The 19,690-nt window shown below is 40.7% G+C and overlaps 1 protein-coding gene across 1 annotated transcript; it reads right to left on the bottom strand.

Annotated features, from left to right (window-relative positions):
• Positions 1 to 2,179: 2,179 nt before the first annotated feature.
• LOC140862628 (uncharacterized) lies at positions 2,180 to 4,642 on the bottom strand. Its single transcript, XM_073265658.1, has 5 exons — positions 4,512 to 4,642; positions 3,299 to 4,289; positions 3,074 to 3,199; positions 2,624 to 2,913; positions 2,180 to 2,276 (listed from the first exon to the last, which is right to left on the bottom strand). Exons 1-5 carry the CDS (start codon positions 4,640 to 4,642, stop codon positions 2,180 to 2,182), a joined length of 1,635 nt encoding a protein of 544 aa, XP_073121759.1.
• Positions 4,643 to 19,690: the final 15,048 nt, after the last annotated feature.

Below are 19,690 nucleotides of genomic sequence, written 5' to 3'. Positions count from 1 at the left end.
GAACAATTCATTCTGATTGTAGGACATACATTGTGGGCCATGAGGATTACACTTTCCTAGTGAAAGTATCTTTGGATCAAAATGTCAGTTATGTAGAACAATTACATATAAATTGAGAATAATCCTCCCGAAATATGGCACAATATGATTTGTCCTTGTGAACATGCTCCAAGATTGTACAATAGGCTGCATGACACAAGTGAAGAGGATATTTCAATCTATAGAGATTGGTGGAACCATCACCCAAGTGTTTGTCTTGTAATGGCTTGTGCCCCACTTTGTCTATGGTGTAGGAGGAATACATTGATAATTCACCATTTGTGGATGTCCACTAACAACCAATGTATACTATTGTGGTATATTTTTCGAATTCCAAACTTGAGAGTTGTTTGATGTGATTGTTTCTCGTCTAATACACCAATTTGTGGACTTTCACTTGGTATAATTCCACTCATCTATAATAACACAAGACTCTGAGATCGAGCACAACTAGTAAACAATAATGGGATAATCGTCACTTAATAGAGAATAATTCGTTCTGATTGTAGGACAACCATTGTGTGACATGAGGATCTCACTCTCCTATTGAAAGTGTTTTTGGATCAAAATGTCAGTTATGTAGAACAATTACATATAAATTGAGAATAATCCTCCCGAAATACGGCACAATATGATTTGTCCTTGTGAACATGCTCCAAGATGGTATAATACGCTGCATGACACAAGTGAAGAGGATATTTCAATCTATAGAGATTGATGGAACCATCACCCAAGTGTTTGTCTTGTAATGTCTTGTGCCCCACTTTGTCTATGGTTTAGGAGGAATACATTGATAATTCACCATTTGTGGATGTCCACTAACAACCATTGTATACTATTGTGGTATATTTTTCGAATTCCAAACTTGAGAGTTGTTTGATGTGATTGTTTCTCGTCTAATACACCAATTTGTGGACTTCCACTTGGTATAATTTCACTCATCTATAATAACACGATACTCTAAGATCGAGCACAACTAGTAAACAATAATGGGATAATCATAACTTAATCGAGAACAATTCGTTCTGATTGTAGGACAACCATTGTGTGACATGAGGATCACACTCCCCTATTGGAAGTGTCTTTGGATCAAAATGTCTATTATGTAGAACAATTACATATAAATTGAGAATAATCCTCCCGAAATACGGCACAATATGATTTGTCCTTGTGAACATGCTCCAAGATGGTACAATACGCTGCATGACACACATTGTGGGCCACGAGCAACACACTACTTTAGTGGACATTGACCAATCAAATACTTTGACCACCACCTACCCCCTCATTATTAAGCTTTGTCGGTACACTTCGTCTCTTCCATTAGCTTCTTGGTTTCAGTTTGGTTAGGGTTTTGCTTTTCGAAATAAAATTTCAATTCTCAAGATCTAGCACAATGGAAATGAAGATTGCACCACAATGTATATGTGGTTTTGGAGAAATGATATTACGAAGAGCCGGACCACGTTCGACCCGCCCTGGGGAGTTGTATTACCTCTGTCCTCGTGAGCTGCAACATCAAAATCGCTTTTTCTGGTACGATGCTTATCACGGTGAATCTCTTCAAAAATCGTCAAAGTTGAAACAAAACACAAGTAAGCAAGGTAAAGAGAGCTGCGTGTATTCAATGCCTCAACATTCTGCCTCCTCCTCCGTCCATGATTCAACGGAACAGTTGAATTACAAGCTTAACAAGCATTCGTCCTCTGAGGCGCTACACAACCAGCCTACTAGTGCATCAGTACACGACCATATTATAGGAATATTTTGTTGCTTTGGTTGCACATGTTTCGTTCTTGTGCTAATATTACTTGTAGCGCTGTGTATTGTAATAATCCGACATTAAGTTCCAATTTTATGCAGCTTTATTCCATATTAAATACAAGTTGTACGAAATACATATCACTTAGCACTTGCCATTTCAAAATGTAAAGCAACGACTTATTTGATTAGTTAACTGAGAAGGCATCATCCACTGAAAAGTAATGACAAATATCATTTCTCAAATTCAAACATTACATATTTGTTTACCACAAACAGAGAGTTGGTTTCAGAAGAACTTAAGACAACACAATACACTTAACTACACTATGACCCCAGCTCAAGTTAAAATGTGACAGCAGATGGTTCCACAAAAGCCTCAAACCAAGCGCAATCCAGCAATGCTTCCACTCGAACGTGTGTGCCTTTTCGAAGGCAATTTCATGCTCGAACCAGCTTCCAGTAATCGCTTGCCCCTGCATATTTTTTGAACAGTCAAGATTAAGTTTTGAATAAATTCTGTTAAAAAGTTATGCTAATAACCAATAATTGAAACATCATATTTTTAAACGATTACATCTACTCTATAGGTTCCTTGCAACTGCGTCTATTGTGTTCTCTAGCATGACAACGACCACATATTGAGACACGTGTATTAACTTGCGATGGTATTCTCTTCGTCCTTCTGCGACCGGGCTGACTACGCATAGAAGGAGCTTGGATTGTATCGGATTCAGCAACACATGACTCACTGATGTCAAAGGTTGGGATAGGATTAATATGTCCTTTGTACGCAGCGCGATACGATTCGATCTTGAAATACTTGTCACAAAAATCATACACAGACAGAGATTTTGTCTCAATGGCAGAAATGGCGTGCTTGCACGGAATTTTATTGATCTGCCAAACTCTGCATGAATAAGTCATATCCACTAAATCCACGGCAAATGACTTTTCACCATCAACAACCTCAAACTTCCAATCACACGACCGCTGAACTCTTAATGTTCGGGATTCCATATATGCGCTTACAACAGACTTTTCTTTTCTTGGACTTAATTCCTTGGTCATGAACAGAGTTGATTCACGTCGTCGGTGCATCATTTTCATTATCTGCACACGTATGTGATCAACCATAGCAACAATAGGCAGATGACGAGCTGGCCTAACCCAACTATTCCAACACTCGGCTATATTGTTATTTATAACACCCCATCTATTGCCAACAAACAATGCATTGGCCCAACTCTATGGATCAGAATTTACAATAAACCCTCTGGCAAGTGGCATTGACTCTAATATTATGTTGCTCGTACTCTTGAAAAGACGGAGCATACGCAGCTTTCTTGAATACCGAAGACCAATGTTTTTTGTTATGTTTGGGATAACTTCTCAACACCTAAAAAGATTAATAAAAATTTAGATCCAGCTTAAAATTATCAGATAATATGAGAAATTTAAAGTAAAATTGCTCAAGGATTCGTAATTTGGAATTTACCTGCTTAACGAAATTATCCACTAAATGTCTCAAACAATAAGCATGGTGACTCCCAACAAATACTTGATTCACTGCCTTGATGATACTGGGATGTCTGTCCGAGAAAAATGTGAACTCGTCGAATGGAATGCATTGATAGTAAAGGAGCATACGACTCAAATGATAACAAAACCAATCCCAGTTCGCATCATTCTCCGCATCTACTATGGCATAAGCAATTGTGAAAAGATCATCGTTCGCATCTTTCGACACAGCAACTAAGATGCATCCTTTATACTTATTCTTTATATGAGTATCATCCAAAAATATCAATGGCCTACAACCACTAACAAAACCGACGACACATGCATGAAAACAAATGAACAACCGTCTGAATTTTTTAGTCAAAGGTTCAATCTCACACTCTACAACACTACCAGGATTAGTATTTTTAACATCATCACAATACCATCTTAATCTATCATAGCATCCTTCATCTGTGCCATGAATATCATGCATCGCCAACTCTTTACCATTCCACACTTTGCGGTATTCTAACTCTACCCTGAAATCTCTTTGCAAGTCCATCTGCATTGTATACGGACGATAAGAGGGCTCCCCTCTCAATTTTTCTTTCACAACATTCGCTATCCAATAGGCATCGGCTCTAGGATGCCCTCTGCTACGTAGATTATTCTCACCACAATTATGTTGCAGTTTACATTTTTTAATGGCAAATAGATTGTCTCTTTTATGTTTCGAAGCATAAATTCTCCAACCGCAGCTCTTTTCACTACAAATCACAATTACCTTCTCGCTGTCATTTTTTACATACATAAATGAACGTCTTGTGGCAATAGAAAAGTTTTTCAAATAATTCCTAAATTCACCAGCACCCTTGAATATTTGTCCTACACCATGAATACAATTAATCCAGGCATCTATAGTATTGGCGCAAGGGGGCTGTTCAACCTCGATGTCACTCTTCGACTGCGTGTCTTCCTCATAAACCCTTACAGTTTAATTTACATTTAATAAGATAAAAAAGAACAATAACCACAAAAACAAATTGATAATGACTAAAAATAAATCTTGGTTTCAAGCAACTAATTGATAATTTATACAAAGCAATCTACAATATTTTACCTTTAATTTTTTATATTAAACATGTTACTAAACATATCGAAATAGGAGAATGAAAATATACGTTTAATAATAAGTAAATGAATTTTACCTCCCATCATTCAAGTTGTTGAACTGTTCATTTCTTTTCTCTGCCCTCAATTCAATCGTCGTAAGCTTTACACACATATGAAGATGAATCATATTAAGGACATCGTCATCATCATTCAAAGACACAAGCATCTTATGCAGTGGAGCTACGTATTGAAGCATAGTGGATTCCAGAGATATTTCTGCACATTTTTTGCTCAGACTAGAAAAAACATCCGTCAAGCTACAACCACTGAAAATTGATATGACAAACAGCTGCTTCTTGAATTTACAGCAACCCAAAAATGAAAGATTGCAAGGACCACTTCCAGATTTCATCCTCAAACTACAAAAGGGGCATGCTCTTCAATACAGTAAATCGAAGCAATAATATATTTTTTCATCATATATTACACACAAACAGTACAAAATAACAAATTCATAATACTAGATTTTAATTCAAATAATTTAAATCACAATATAAATGTAATAGTACTGAACTAAAACCCCAAAATTAAGAATTAAAACATTATAATCGAGAATAATACGAAATATATGCTTATATATCACAAATGCTCATGAAATGAACTGCATTCCCAGCAACAGACGCAAAAATTGATATTGGTAAGCTAGTCTGTAAAACTTCATTCTCAAACTACAAAAGGGAAATGTTTTTCAATACAATAAATCGAAGTAATAATATATTCTTTCATCATATATTACACATAAACAGTACAAAATTTCAAATTCAGAATACTAGATTTTAAGTCTACTAAATTAAATCACAGTATAAATGTAATAGTATAGAACTAAAACCCCAAAATTAAGAATTAAAACATTATAATCGAGAATAATACGAAATATAAGCTAATCTATCACAAAAACTCGTGAAATGAACTGCATTACCAGCAACAAACGTGAAAATTGATATTAGTAAGCTAATCTGTAAAACAAACGCGATGCCCGGAAATTCAACACCACCTCTATAATCATAAAAAATCTCAAACAATTCCATCAATTCAACATTTTAAATTTGTAAGTCATACATCAAGCCGTGACAATAATTTATTCACTCCAAATTTATAAGATTTCTAATCTAAAAACTAACCTGAAAATATGTGAAAATTTTCGTTTCAGCACAAAGATGGGAAATTCCCTCAACCCACGTCAATGTAGATCTTCAACATTACCCGAGTAAACACAGATCTGCGACTTTGGTTGATGGATTAAATGTTTAAGATTGAGAGAAGAAAAGATTCGGGAGAGGAGAATCAATAAGAAGAAACAGAGGGAAAATAACGATTACAGTGGAACAATCCTGTTTTTTTTTTTCATAAATCATTTTAGGGGCATTTTTGTAAACTTACCCAAATAGGGAGTTCAAACAAAGAGCAGGCTTGTGTCAGGGATTGAGAACAAATAATGTCTGAAACGGGGACTGAGGATGAATTCGAGTTTGCTATGAGGGATTTATCACAAATTCTCCCTATAAAATTTTTGCAAGATATATAGGACATGGAAATACTCGTATAATTTCTGACTACTTCTCTCGAATTTCACAGCCATATAAAATTTTTGCAAGATATATAGGACATGGTATATAATTTAGAAATTCAAATATATTTGTTTTATAAATATTATTTTTTTATTCTAATTATCACATAAAAAAAATTACACACCAAATTGCCGGAAACAAAACAAAACAAAAAATAACAAAAAATAAAAATAAAAATAACCACTATTTTCAATTATAAAGCTTAAAATAAAAAATCAACATCTAAATTATTCTCTATAATGAAATATAGATGTGTTATCCAATAGGGTTATTTTTGGTATTTTATTAAAAAAACTAGTATAATAATCACTTATTTACCAAATACATTACATTGAAAAATTTTCAGCTTTTAGCTTTTAATTTCAAACACCATCCACTTATGTTTTTTTGTCATTTCACCATAATCTATAAATTTAATCACTTTTTCAAAAGCACAATCTCTTGCAAACACTCCCTAAGTGAATATCTGTTATACCTCATCTTGGGCCTATGGATTGGATCTGGTGTAGCAAAAAAGTGGAAAAAAATGTTTGGTTTCAGGTTTGAAAACCCGGCCCAAAGAGTCTGGGTTTGAAACCCACTTTATAAAAAGTTTTTTTAAAAAAAAAATAAAAATGTGTTATATTGACGAATTTTTTTTAAAATTTAAAATGAGTTATATTGATGAATTTAATAATATTTTCGTATAATTTGGTAAAATTGGAGAATTCAATCTAAGGTCCGAGTCCAACTTAAGCTCAAAGCTTCAAGTTCGGAGTGAACCTGAAACCAAGCAAAGACTTTTAAGAGGGGGTCCCTGCGTAGCCCCTCCAATACTCGACGCATATTCCGTAGAGGACTACGTGAGTGCGATTCACGCGCTTGTTCATCCGAGACTTGCCTTTCCAGGACGGTTCAAAGTGTTACCTCGCCCTTGAGGCGAGGCTGAACCTAAGGGACCTTGCCCTTGAGACGAAGCTTAGGCTATGAGTGTAACACCCGGTATTTTTAATTACATAAATCCGCCTGCATAATTAGGATATTTAATTATTTAAATTTATGATTTATGGGTTAAATAATTATGTGAATTATTTATGCATGATTTAATTTATTTTTAAGCATTTAACCCATAATTAGTAATTTTTATGATTTTTAGTATTTTTATTATTTGATCGCGTAGACGGGACCGTGGACGGACGAGATGACAACTTTCTAGCCAAATTATTTTATGAGTCTTTTTGGATCCTTAAAATATTATTTTGAGTTTTATTATCTCAAAATTTTAAGTATTTAATTTTATTTAATTTTAGGGGTCATTTTTATCCAAAATTAGTCAAAATATTGACTTTTTAGTATTTTTAAAATTCCCCTAAATTAATAATTCGAGATTGTTATTTTGTTATCAGATTTTTAAAGTTATAATTAGGAGTTTAAGTTATATTTAATATTTAAAACCTTTTATATTTAATTACTTAACCTATATTTTATTTAACACAAAAATTAAACCTAATCAACCTAAAACCCTTAGCCGATCACCCTCCTTTTCTCTCCCAATCAGCCGCCACCCTCCATCTTCTTCTTCATCGATCTTCAACCCTAGGAACTCCATAGAAGGTCGGTTTCAAGGTTCCAAGCAAGCCAAGGTCGTCCCGTCGTCCCGAAGTCTTTTCTACACGTGTTAAATCCATATCTACGGTGAAAGGCATGAATTCTTTCCTATTTTCGTACAATATCAGTATATATTATGTAGATTATGTTAGCATCGAAATTCTTTTAAATATCTTTCAGAAAATTCGATTGAAGGTGGTTTTTGGTGCATTGTTCTTCGATTTTCATATGCATGCTCACGATTTTCCTCTCCATGCTTGGTTCGGGGCTGAGGTTTCGGTCAGGCAAGGTCCTAGGGTGTCTAAGGCTCGAGCCATGGCAGGGCTTGAGGCTGAGAAGGGCTGGAACGATCGGTTTTGGAGCAAGGGGCGCAGCCGAGACAGATTAGGGTTTTGGGAGAAAGGGCTACGGCTTGGGGGTTTGGGCGTGCATGGGGTCAGGGGCCTGGTGTGGCTCGAACCGGCAGGACCCTGGGAAGGTCCTGCCGGCGGCGCTCCGGCCGGTCGTGGCCGGAGCAGGGCGGCAGCAGGCGTTGAAGGCCTGCTGCCCAAGCCCTCGGCGGCCGAGAGAGGAGTAGGAAGAGGCGGGTCGGGTTCTAGGGTTAGGCTTGGTCCGGGTCGGGTTCCTGGGTCCGGGTCGGGTCAGTAGGTTAGTGGGTCGGGTTAAGTGGGTCCGGGTCTGGGTTTGGTGGGCCGGGCTCGAGTCTTTTTATTTTTAAAATATTTTATGAAATAATGGGTTTTTGAGTCAATTTAATTGAAATAAAATTATTTGGACTCCCAAATAATTTTATTTGGACTTTTAAAATTTTAATTAAGTTAGTCCATTAATTTTATGGGCTTTTGGGCCCATAAAAGTTAATGGGCCAGTCTTTGGGTTTTTGGGCCCAATGGGCCAGTTTAAGTGTTATTGGGCTTAGTGTAATTTTAATGGGCTTAATTAATTTGATTGGGCTTAAAGTTTAAGATATTGGGCTTAAGTATGTTAATGGGCTTGAGTGTAAGGCCAGCAGTCCAGAACCATCCATGAGAAAATTGCATGTGTCCTGATTATATATTTAATTATTTTTATGCATTTAAGTTATTTTAATATTTATATGTTAGTAAGAAAATTAAATTAAATATATATGAAGGACACACAATTTATTTAAGTACATGCATTCATGAAATCAATTTTTATGCTATGATTTAATTTCTATGGTCGAGCAAATAAAATATTTTAGGTGGAAATTGAAGTAGTGTGGCCATTTATGTATGGGCAGTTTCTGCCATTTATGTATGGGCAGTTTTCTGCCATTTATGTATGGGTGGTTCGCCACCAGCCTCGTACGATGGTTTCTTAGACTGATCAGTCGCACTATAAGTATGGGTCACACTTACGGATAGGACCATTCGATGTTAAGAAAATAAATGCTCAACAACTCAAGTATGTATGTTATGTATTATGTATTTATGTTTATTTAAGTAAGTTATGTTATGTAATTTTTAAGCATGCTCATTCATGTACATGTATGTATTAGTACTAAATTGTTTTAAATTATTTTGAACCCTTGTTAGTATGCATGTTGGGCCTCTAGGCTCACTACACTGATATGGTGCAGGTGAGTACGTAGAGGAGCAGGTTACTCCTACCGGTGGTGAGGATGTATGAGCAGCGCTGCAGTAGCCCCGTGACCGTGACAGCTTCTGAGTCACCGTGCTTGAGTCTTATGATACATTTTATTATTTTTAAGGGTTGAGGTGTTTGGAATATTTTATTAAATATTTTAGTGCATGCACACTTTTTATTTATTTTATTTATGCAGTATATTTTGAATTATAGGGGTTGACTCAGATATTTATTTAATTCAAAGAATGCATTTTATTTAAGTATTTAAATTGTTTATTTATTTAGTCATGAATTTATTTTAAGTATTTTAATTCAGTGCATATATGTATGGGCATATATGTACATATTTTATTTAGTAGTATAAAAAAAAAAAAAAAAATTTTCCGCATATTTATTTATTATAGAGCTAGGGTCGTTTCAGTTGGTATCAGAGCACGGTCCTTGGAGGGGTCACTACTGCTATGCTAGCTCAGAAATCCACGCTACCAGTCTGTAAGTTTTAAATGTTTATAGTATGATTTAATTTCTATAATTTAAGTTAGCCTTAAATTTTAAACACTTAGTTATGCAAGGCGATTTACGTAAATAAATATGTGGTGGTGCAGAATGCCTCCCAGACAGGTGAATCGACGTGGGAGACCTCCACATCCACCTCCACCTCCACCGCCACCTCAGCAGCACCCCATGACAGCACTGGAGCAGGCCAGTGCCACGATGATGGCGGGTATTACTGCCTTGCTGGAGCAGCAGGCTGCCCGTCCCAGACTGTCCCACGAGGAGGACGTCGCAGAGAGGTTCCAGAAGAAGGGGCCTAAGGAGTTTGTGGGGACCACCGATCCGTTGGTGGCTGAGGGATGGATTCGCTCTCTTGAGTCCATTTTCGACTATATGGGGATCACAGACGCCGACAGGGTGAGCTGTGCTACGTATATGATGCGAGGCGATGCAGCCCTTTGGTGGAGGGTGCAGTTAGAGGGGTCCATCTACCTACACTGACGTGGGCTGAGTTCAGGCGTATCTTCTACGCCAAATATTTCACTGAGGATGTGCGCAGTCGCATGATCCGGGAGTTCATGAGTCTCCGTCAGGGGGACAGGTCTGTTGTGGAGTACGTGAGCCAGTTTGAGAGGGGCTGTCACTTTGTGCCCATGATTGCTGATAGTCCGCAGGAGAAGCTGCGACAGTTTGTGGAGGGCCTGAAGGCTGAGATCAGGCATGACGTACGTATGGCAGACGTCTTTACATATGAGTCTGCAGTCAGCAGGGCCTTGCGTTCCGAGGAGGGACGGAGGGAGATACAGAGAGAGCAGCAGGGTAAGAGGCAGTTTGTGCAGACAGGGTATCAGCGACCATCTTCGCAGCCACCTGCGAAGAAACAGTCTACAGGGCCATCTAAGGGCCCGAATCAGCAGAGGCCTCAGGGGAAGCCACAGCAGCAGACTAGGGGCGGGGCCCCTACTCCAGGGAGATATCCAGTATGTCCGAAGTGCCAGAAGATGCATTCCGGGCAGTGTCTATTGGGAGCAGGAGTTTGCTATCGCTGCAAGGAGCCAGGGCATCAGATTGCCAACTGCCCGCAGAGGCAGAACGGCAGTGGGCGAGTGTATGTGATGCAGGCAGAGGAGGCAGACCCAGATACCTCCTTGATCACCGGTATACCTAACCCCTAGAACTTTTTCAATTCTTTGCTTTTGTTTAATTGCGATTATATCTGAATGCCTGTTACATGAGTTTAATTATCAGCATGCTAGAATAAGAATTTTGTTTCTTTGTGATTAGAATTAAGGATTTTAGTGTTTTAACCTTGGGAGCATAGTGGTATGAATTGTTGGGAATCTTCTGCGTGCAGGGAGAATTCTAGTTGGAGGCAACTCCACGTTTGCGTTGCTAGATTCAGGAGCCACGCATTCGTTTATCTCCCGAGATTTTATCAGACGTATAGGCATTTCACCGGAGGTGGTAGACAGTGGTTACGATGTTACCATGCCATCCGGACAGGTTATCACTACCACTAGTGTCATCAGGGATCTGGCATTGGAGTTGCAGGGACACTCCATTCGAGCAGATCTAGTGGTTCTTTCATTGACTGGGTTTGACTTGATTTTGGGTATGGACTGGCTATCAGTTAATGGAGCTTCGATTGATTTCCGACGTAGGACAGTGTCAGTGAAGCCAGCAGGAGGTGAGATGTTTACTTTCTTTGCATCTCAGTCTAGCAGTATTCCTCAGATGATATCACTTGTTCGTGGAGGAAACTGTTGCGCAATGGATGTCAGGGTTTTCTTGCTAGTGTGGTCACTACCTCAGACGTTTCTAGCAGATCTTTATCAGATATAGAGGTGGTACGTGACTATCCAGATGTTTTTCCTGACGATGTTGCAGGAGTTCCACCAGTGAGGGAGGTGGAGTTCAGTATTGAGTTGTTGCCGGATACTGTGCCTATCTCTAAGGCACCGTATCGACTTGCTCCTACAGAGATGAGAGAGTTGAAGGAGCAGATTCAGGAGCTGTTGGAGAAGGGCTTTGTTCGTCCTAGCTTTTCTCCATGGGGAGCTCCAGTGTTGTTTGTGAAGAAGAAGGACGGCAGCATGAGATTGTGCATTGACTACCGAGAGCTCAACAGAGTCACAGTGAAGAATAAGTATCCGCTACCGAGGATAGAGGATTTATTCGATCAGTTGCAGGGAGCTTCGGTATTCTCCAAGATCGATCTGCGATCTGGTTACCATCAGCTGAGAGTCAGAGATTCAGACGTGTCTAAGACTGCCTTTAGGACACGATATGGGCACTATGAGTTCTTGGTGATGCCCTTTGGGTTGACCAATGCTCCAGCAGTTTTTATGGATCTCATGCATCGTGTCTTCCAGCCGTATCTAGATCAGTTTGTCATTGTATTCATTGATGACATATTGATCTACTCGAGGAGCATTGAGGAGCATACACAGCATTTGCATACAGCCTTGCAGACTTTGAGGGAGCATCGACTGTTTGCAAAGTTCAGTAAGTGTGAGTTTTGGTTGGAGCAGGTGGCGTTTCTAGGCCACATTATTTCTAGGGATGGGATTGCAGTGGATCAGTCCAAGGTGCAGGCAGTGAGGGATTGGGGGATTCCAAAGAATGCTTCGGAGATTCGTAGCTTCTTGGATTTAGCAGGATACTATAGGAAGTTCATCAAGGGTTTTTCCTCTATTGCAGTACCCTTGACTTCCTTGACCAAGAAGAACGCGAAGTATAGTTGGAGTCCAGATTGTCAGAGGAGCTTTGATCAGCTGAAGGATGCACTTACTTCAGCACCGGTGTTAGCTATGACAGTGCCACATGAGGAGTTAGTGGTGTACACCGACGCGTCCAAGCTTGGTTTGGGCGCAGTACTTATGCAGAGTGGCAGAGTTATCGCATATGCGTCGCGACAGTTGAAGATTCATGAGCAGAACTATCCGACGCATGATTTGGAGCTTGCAGCAGTGGTATTTGCGTTGAAAATCTGGAGGCACTATCTTTACGGCGAGAAGTGCAAGATTTTCACCGATCACAAGAGCCTCAAGTACTTCTTCACCCAGAAGGAGTTGAACATGAGGCAGCGCAGATGGCTTGAGCTTGTGAAGGACTATGATTGTGACATTAGCTACCATCCGGGTAAGGCTAATGTAGTAGCAGATGCTTTGAGTCGAAAGTCGTCAGTGGTATCATGTTTGACTGTACAGTTACCACTACAGACCGAGATTCAGAGATTTGGTTTGGAGTGCTATCCGAGTGGCCATGCACCGAGCTTGTCAGTGTTGACGGTGCAGCCAGTTCTGCGAGATCGGATTAGAGAGGGACAGTCTACTGATGAGGAGTTACAGCGATGGAGACAGAGAGATGAGGCTAGAGGTAATCTCTTGTATACAGTGGAGGATGGCATCGTTCAGTACCGTGGGAGGATGTGGGTACCGAACGTTGATCAGTTGAGAGCCGATATTCTAGCAGAGGCTCATGCATCTCCGTACTCCATTCACCCCGGAAGTACGAAGATGTACCGAGACTCGCAGCTATTGTATTGGTGGCCTGGGATGAAGAGTGACATCGGGAGAGTGGTGTCAGAGTGCTTGACTTGTCAGCAAGTCAAAGCAGAGCATCAGCGTCCAGCAGGACTCCTTAGACCTCTTCCCATTCCGGAATGGAAATGGGAGAATATCACGATGGACTTTATGGTTGGCTTGCCGAGGAGTGCCAGGGGTTGCACAGCGATTTGGGTGATTGTGGATAGACTCACCAAGTCAGCTCATTTCTTGCCGGTGAGGACTAACTATACTTTGACACAGTATGCAGAGCTTTACATTAGAGAGATTGTTAGACTGCATGGCATACCAGTGTCTATTGTGTCAGACAGAGATCCGAGATTCACATCTGCGTTTTGGAAGAGTCTGCACACGGCTATGGGGACTAGGCTTCTGTTCAGTACAGCATTTCATCCCCAGACAGATGGTCAGTCTGAGAGAGTGATCCAGGTTCTCGAGGATCTTCTGAGAGCTTGTGTCATTGATTTTCGGGGCTCTTGGGAGACTAGACTGCCATTAGTGGAGTTTACCTATAACAACAGTTTTCAGTCGTCTATAGGTATGGCTCCATATGCAGCACTTTATGGGAGGAGATGCAGATCTCCGGTGCATTGGGATGAGGTTGGTGAGCGGATTTTGTTGGGTCCGGAGATTGTGCAGCAGACAGCTGACATTGTGACGCAGATTCGAGATAGGATGAGGACTGCGCAGAGTCGGCAGAAGAGTTATGCAGATTCCAGACGACGCGATTTGGAGTTCGCAGTAGGTGATCACGTATTCTTGAAGGTGTCACCTATGAAGGGAGTAGCGCGTTTTGGACGGAGAGGCAAGCTTAATCCGAGATATATAGGGTCATTCGAGATCTTGGAGCGAGTTGGCACGTTGGCCTATCGTTTAGCTCTACCTCCAGGGCTAGCGGCAGTGCACAACGTTTTCCATGTATCTATGCTTCGGAGATATGTCTCCAACCCGTCGCATGTGTTGGATTTCGAGCCCTTACAGTTGCCACCAGATCTTGTGTACGAGGAGAGACCAGTGCGGATCTTGGCTAGAGAGGAGCGGAGGCTTAGGACGCGGGTCATACCGATGGTCAGAGTCCAGTGGCTGAATCACTCAGAGGAGGAAGCTACTTGGGAGACCGAGGAGGATATGAGGACTCGCTACCCGGAGTTGTTCGGGTAAGTACTTTAATTTCGAGGACGAAATTCAATTTAAGGGGGGGAGAATTGTAACACCCGATATTTTTAATTACATAAATCCGCCTGCATAATTAGGATATTTAATTATTTAAATTTATGATTTATGGGTTAAATAATTATGTGAATTATTTATGCATGATTTAATTTATTTTTAAGCATTTAACCCATAATTAGTAATTTTTTATGATTTTTAGTATTTTTATTATTTGATCGCGTAGACGGGACCGTGGACGGACGAGATGACAACTTTCTAGCCAAATTATTTTATGAGTCTTTTTGGAGCCTTAAAATATTATTTTGAGTTTTATTATCTCAAAATTTTAAGTATTTAATTTTATTTAATTTTAGGGGTCATTTTTATCCAAAATTAGTCAAATATTGACTTTTTAGTATTTTTAAAATTCCCCTAAATTAATAATTCGAGATTGTTATTTTGTTATCAGATTTTTAAAGTTATAATTAGGAGTTTAAGTTATATATTTAATATTTAAAACCTTTTATATTTAATTACTTAACCTATATTTTATTTAACACAAAAATTAAACCTAATCAACCTAAAACCCTTAGCCGATCACCCTCCTTTTCTCTCCCAATCAGCCGCCACCCTCCATCTTCTTCTTCATCGATCTTCAACCCTAGGAACTCCATAGAAGGTCGGTTTCAAGGTTCCAAGCAAGCCAAGGTCGTCCCGTCGTCCCGAAGTCTTTCCTACACGTGTTAAATCCATATCTACGGTGAAAGGCATGAATTCTTTCCTATTTTCGTACAATATCAGTATATATTATGTAGATTATGTTAGGCATCGAAATTCTTTTAAATATCTTTCAGAAAATTCGATTGAAGGTGGTTTTTGGTGCATTGTTCTTCGATTTTCATATGCATGCTCACGATTTTCCTCTCCATGCTTGGTTCGGGGCTGAGGTTTCGGTCAGGCAAGGTCCTAGGGTGTCTAAGGCTCGAGCCATGGCAGGGCTTGAGGCTGAGAAGGGCTGGAACGATCGGTTTTGGAGCAAGGGGCGCAGCCGAGACAGATTAGGGTTTTGGGAGAAAGGGCTACGGCTTGGGGGTTTGGGCGTGCATGGGGTCAGGGGCCTGGTGTGGCTCGAACCGGCAGGACCCTGGGAAGGTCCTGCCGGCGGCGCTCCGGCCGGTCGTGGCCGGAGCAGGGCGGCAGCAGGCGTTGAAGGCCTGCTGCCCAAGCCCTCGGCGGCCGAGAGAGGAGTAGGAAGAGGCGGGTCGGGTTCTAGGGTTAGGCTTGGTCCGGGTCGGGTTCCTGGGTCCGGTCGGGTCAGTAGGTTAGTGGGTCGGGTTAAGTGGGTCCGGGTCTGGGTTTGGTGGGCCGGGCTCGAGTCTTTTTATTTTTAAAATATTTTATGAAATAATGGGTTTTTGAGTCAATTTAATTGAAATAAAATTATTTGGACTCCCAAATAATTTTATTTGGACTTTTAAAATTTTAATTAAGTTAGTCCATTAATTTTATGGGCTTTTGGGCCCATAAAAGTTAATGGGCCAGTCTTTGGGTTTTTGGGCCCAATGGGCCAGTTTAAGTGTTATTGGGCTTAGTGTAATTTTAATGGGCTTAATTAATTTGATTGGGCTTAAAGTTTAAGATATTGGGCTTAAGTATGTTAATGGGCTTGAGTGTAAGGCCAGCAGTCCAGAACCATCCATGAGAAAATTGCATGTGTCCTGATTATATATTTAATTATTTTTATGCATTTAAGTTATTTTAATATTTATATGTTAGTAAGAAAATTAAATTAAATATATATGAAGGACACACAATTTATTTAAGTACATGCATTCATGAAATCAATTTTTATGCTATGATTTAATTTCTATGGTCGAGCAAATAAAATATTTTAGGTGGAAATTGAAGTAGTGTGGCCATTTATGTATGGGCAGTTTCTGCCATTTATGTATGGGCAGTTTTCTGCCATTTATGTATGGGTGGTTCGCCACCAGCCTCGTACGATGGTTTCTTAGACTGATCAGTCGCACTATAAGTATGGGTCACACTTACGGATAGGACCATTCGATGTTAAGAAAATAAATGCTCAACAACTCAAGTATGTATGTTATGTATTATGTATTTATGTTTATTTAAGTAAGTTATGTTATGTAATTTTTAAGCATGCTCATTCATGTACATGTATGTATTAGTACTAAATTGTTTTAAATTATTTTGAACCCTTGTTAGTATGCATGTTGGGCCTCTAGGCTCACTACACTGATATGGTGCAGGTGAGTACGTAGAGGAGCAGGTTACTCCTACCGGTGGTGAGGATGTATGAGCAGCGCTGCAGTAGCCCCGTGACCGTGACAGCTTCTGAGTCACCGTGCTTGAGTCTTATGATACATTTTATTATTTTTAAGGGTTGAGGTGTTTGGAATATTTTATTAAATATTTTAGTGCATGCACACTTTTTATTTATTTTATTTATGCAGTATATTTTGAATTATAGGGGTTGACTCAGATATTTATTTAATTCAAAGAATGCATTTTATTTAAGTATTTAAATTGTTTATTTATTTAGTCATGAATTTATTTTAAGTATTTTAATTCAGTGCATATATGTATGGGCATATATGTACCTATTTTATTTAGTAGTATAAAAAAAAAAAAAAAAATTTCCGCATATTTATTTGTTATAGAGCTTGGGTCGTTTCAGTTGGTATCAGAGCACGGTCCTTGGAGGGGTCACTACTGCTATGCTAGCTCAGAAATCCACGCTACCAGTCTGTAAGTTTTAAATGTTTATAGTATGATTTAATTTCTATAATTTAAGTTAGCCTTAAATTTTAAACACTTAGTTATGCAAGGCGATTTACGTAAATAAATATGTGGTGGTGCAGAATGCCTCCCAGACAGGTGAATCGACGTGGGAGACCTCCACATCCACCTCCACCTCCACCGCCACCTCAGCAGCACCCCATGACAGCACTGGAGCAGGCCAGTGCCACGATGATGGCGGGTATTACTGCCTTGCTGGAGCAGCAGGCTGCCCGTCCCAGACTGTCCCACGAGGAGGACGTCGCAGAGAGGTTCCAGAAGAAGGGGCCTAAGGAGTTTGTGGGGACCACCGATCCGTTGGTGGCTGAGGGATGGATTCGCTCTCTTGAGTCCATTTTCGACTATATGGGGATCACAGACGCCGACAGGGTGAGCTGTGCTACGTATATGATGCGAGGCGATGCAGCCCTTTGGTGGGAGGGTGCAGTTAGAGGGGTCCATCTACCTACACTGACGTGGGCTGAGTTCAGGCGTATCTTCTACGCCAAATATTTCACTGAGGATGTGCGCAGTCGCATGATCCGGGAGTTCATGAGTCTCCGTCAGGGGGACAGGTCTGTTGTGGAGTACGTGAGCCAGTTTGAGAGGGGCTGTCACTTTGTGCCCATGATTGCTGATAGTCCGCAGGAGAAGCTGCGACAGTTTGTGGAGGGCCTGAAGGCTGAGATCAGGCATGACGTACGTATGGCAGACGTCTTTACATATGAGTCTGCAGTCAGCAGGGCCTTGCGTTCCGAGGAGGGACGGAGGGAGATACAGAGAGAGCAGCAGGGTAAGAGGCAGTTTGTGCAGACAGGGTATCAGCGACCATCTTCGCAGCCACCTGCGAAGAAACAGTCTACAGGGCCATCTAAGGGCCCGAATCAGCAGAGGCCTCAGGGGAAGCCACAGCAGCAGACTAGGGGCGGGGCCCCTACTCCAGGGAGATATCCAGTATGTCCGAAGTGCCAGAAGATGCATTCCGGGCAGTGTCTATTGGGAGCAGGAGTTTGCTATCGCTGCAAGGAGCCAGGGCATCAGATTGCCAACTGCCCGCAGAGGCAGAACGGCAGTGGGCGAGTGTATGTGATGCAGGCAGAGGAGGCAGACCCAGATACCTCCTTGATCACCGGTATACCTAACCCCTAGAACTTTTTCAATTCTTTGCTTTTGTTTAATTGCGATTATATCTGAATGCCTGTTACATGAGTTTAATTATCAGCATGCTAGAATAAGAATTTTGTTTCTTTGTGATTAGAATTAAGGATTTTAGTGTTTTAACCTTGGGAGCATAGTGGTATGAATTGTTGGGAATCTTCTGCGTGCAGGGAGAATTCTAGTTGGAGGCAACTCCACGTTTGCGTTGCTAGATTCAGGAGCCACGCATTCGTTTATCTCCCGAGATTTTATCAGACGTATAGGCATTTCACCGGAGGTGGTAGACAGTGGTTACGATGTTACCATGCCATCCGGACAGGTTATCACTACCACTAGTGTCATCAGGGATCTGGCATTGGAGTTGCAGGGACACTCCATTCGAGCAGATCTAGTGGTTCTTTCATTGACTGGGTTTGACTTGATTTTGGGTATGGACTGGCTATCAGTTAATGGAGCTTCGATTGATTTCCGACGTAGGACAGTGTCAGTGAAGCCAGCAGGAGGTGAGATGTTTACTTTCTTTGCATCTCAGTCTAGCAGTATTCCTCAGATGATATCACTTGTTCGTGTGAGGAAACTGTTGCGCAATGGATGTCAGGGTTTTCTTGCTAGTGTGGTCACTACCTCAGACGTTTCTAGCAGATCTTTATCAGATATAGAGGTGGTACGTGACTATCCAGATGTTTTTCCTGACGATGTTGCAGGAGTTCCACCAGTGAGGGAGGTGGAGTTCAGTATTGAGTTGTTGCCGGATACTGTGCCTATCTCTAAGGCACCGTATCGACTTGCTCCTACAGAGATGAGAGAGTTGAAGGAGCAGATTCAGGAGCTGTTGGAGAAGGGCTTTGTTCGTCCTAGCTTTTCTCCATGGGGAGCTCCAGTGTTGTTTGTGAAGAAGAAGGACGGCAGCATGAGATTGTGCATTGACTACCGAGAGCTCAACAGAGTCACAGTGAAGAATAAGTATCCGCTACCGAGGATAGAGGATTTATTCGATCAGTTGCAGGGAGCTTCGGTATTCTCCAAGATCGATCTGCGATCTGGTTACCATCAGCTGAGAGTCAGAGATTCAGACGTGTCTAAGACTGCCTTTAGGACACGATATGGGCACTATGAGTTCTTGGTGATGCCCTTTGGGTTGACCAATGCTCCAGCAGTTTTTATGGATCTCATGCATCGTGTCTTCCAGCCGTATCTAGATCAGTTTGTCATTGTATTCATTGATGACATATTGATCTACTCGAGGAGCATTGAGGAGCATACACAGCATTTGCATAC

The sequence above is a fragment of the Henckelia pumila genome, chromosome 4, assembly GCF_033568475.1.
Source record: "Henckelia pumila isolate YLH828 chromosome 4, ASM3356847v2, whole genome shotgun sequence".
NCBI lineage: Eukaryota > Viridiplantae > Streptophyta > Magnoliopsida > Lamiales > Gesneriaceae > Henckelia > Henckelia pumila.
The sequence above is the reverse complement of the archived record's forward strand: the minus strand, read 5'-3'. Positions and strand labels throughout refer to the sequence as shown.

Excerpts from the sequence above, each read along its gene's own strand:
- LOC140862628 (XM_073265658.1), bottom strand. The coding sequence starts at position 4,642 with ATGCTTGTGTCTTTGAATGATGATGACGATGTCCTTAATATGATTCAT. Across the intron at positions 3,200-3,298 it reads TGGATAATTTCGTTAAGCAG|GTGTTGAGAAGTTATCCCAA; the intron begins GTAAATTCCAAA and ends TAATCTTTTTAG. Across the intron at positions 2,914-3,073 it reads TCAATGCCACTTGCCAGAGG|ATAATGAAAATGATGCACCG; the intron begins GTTTATTGTAAA and ends ATACGTGTGCAG.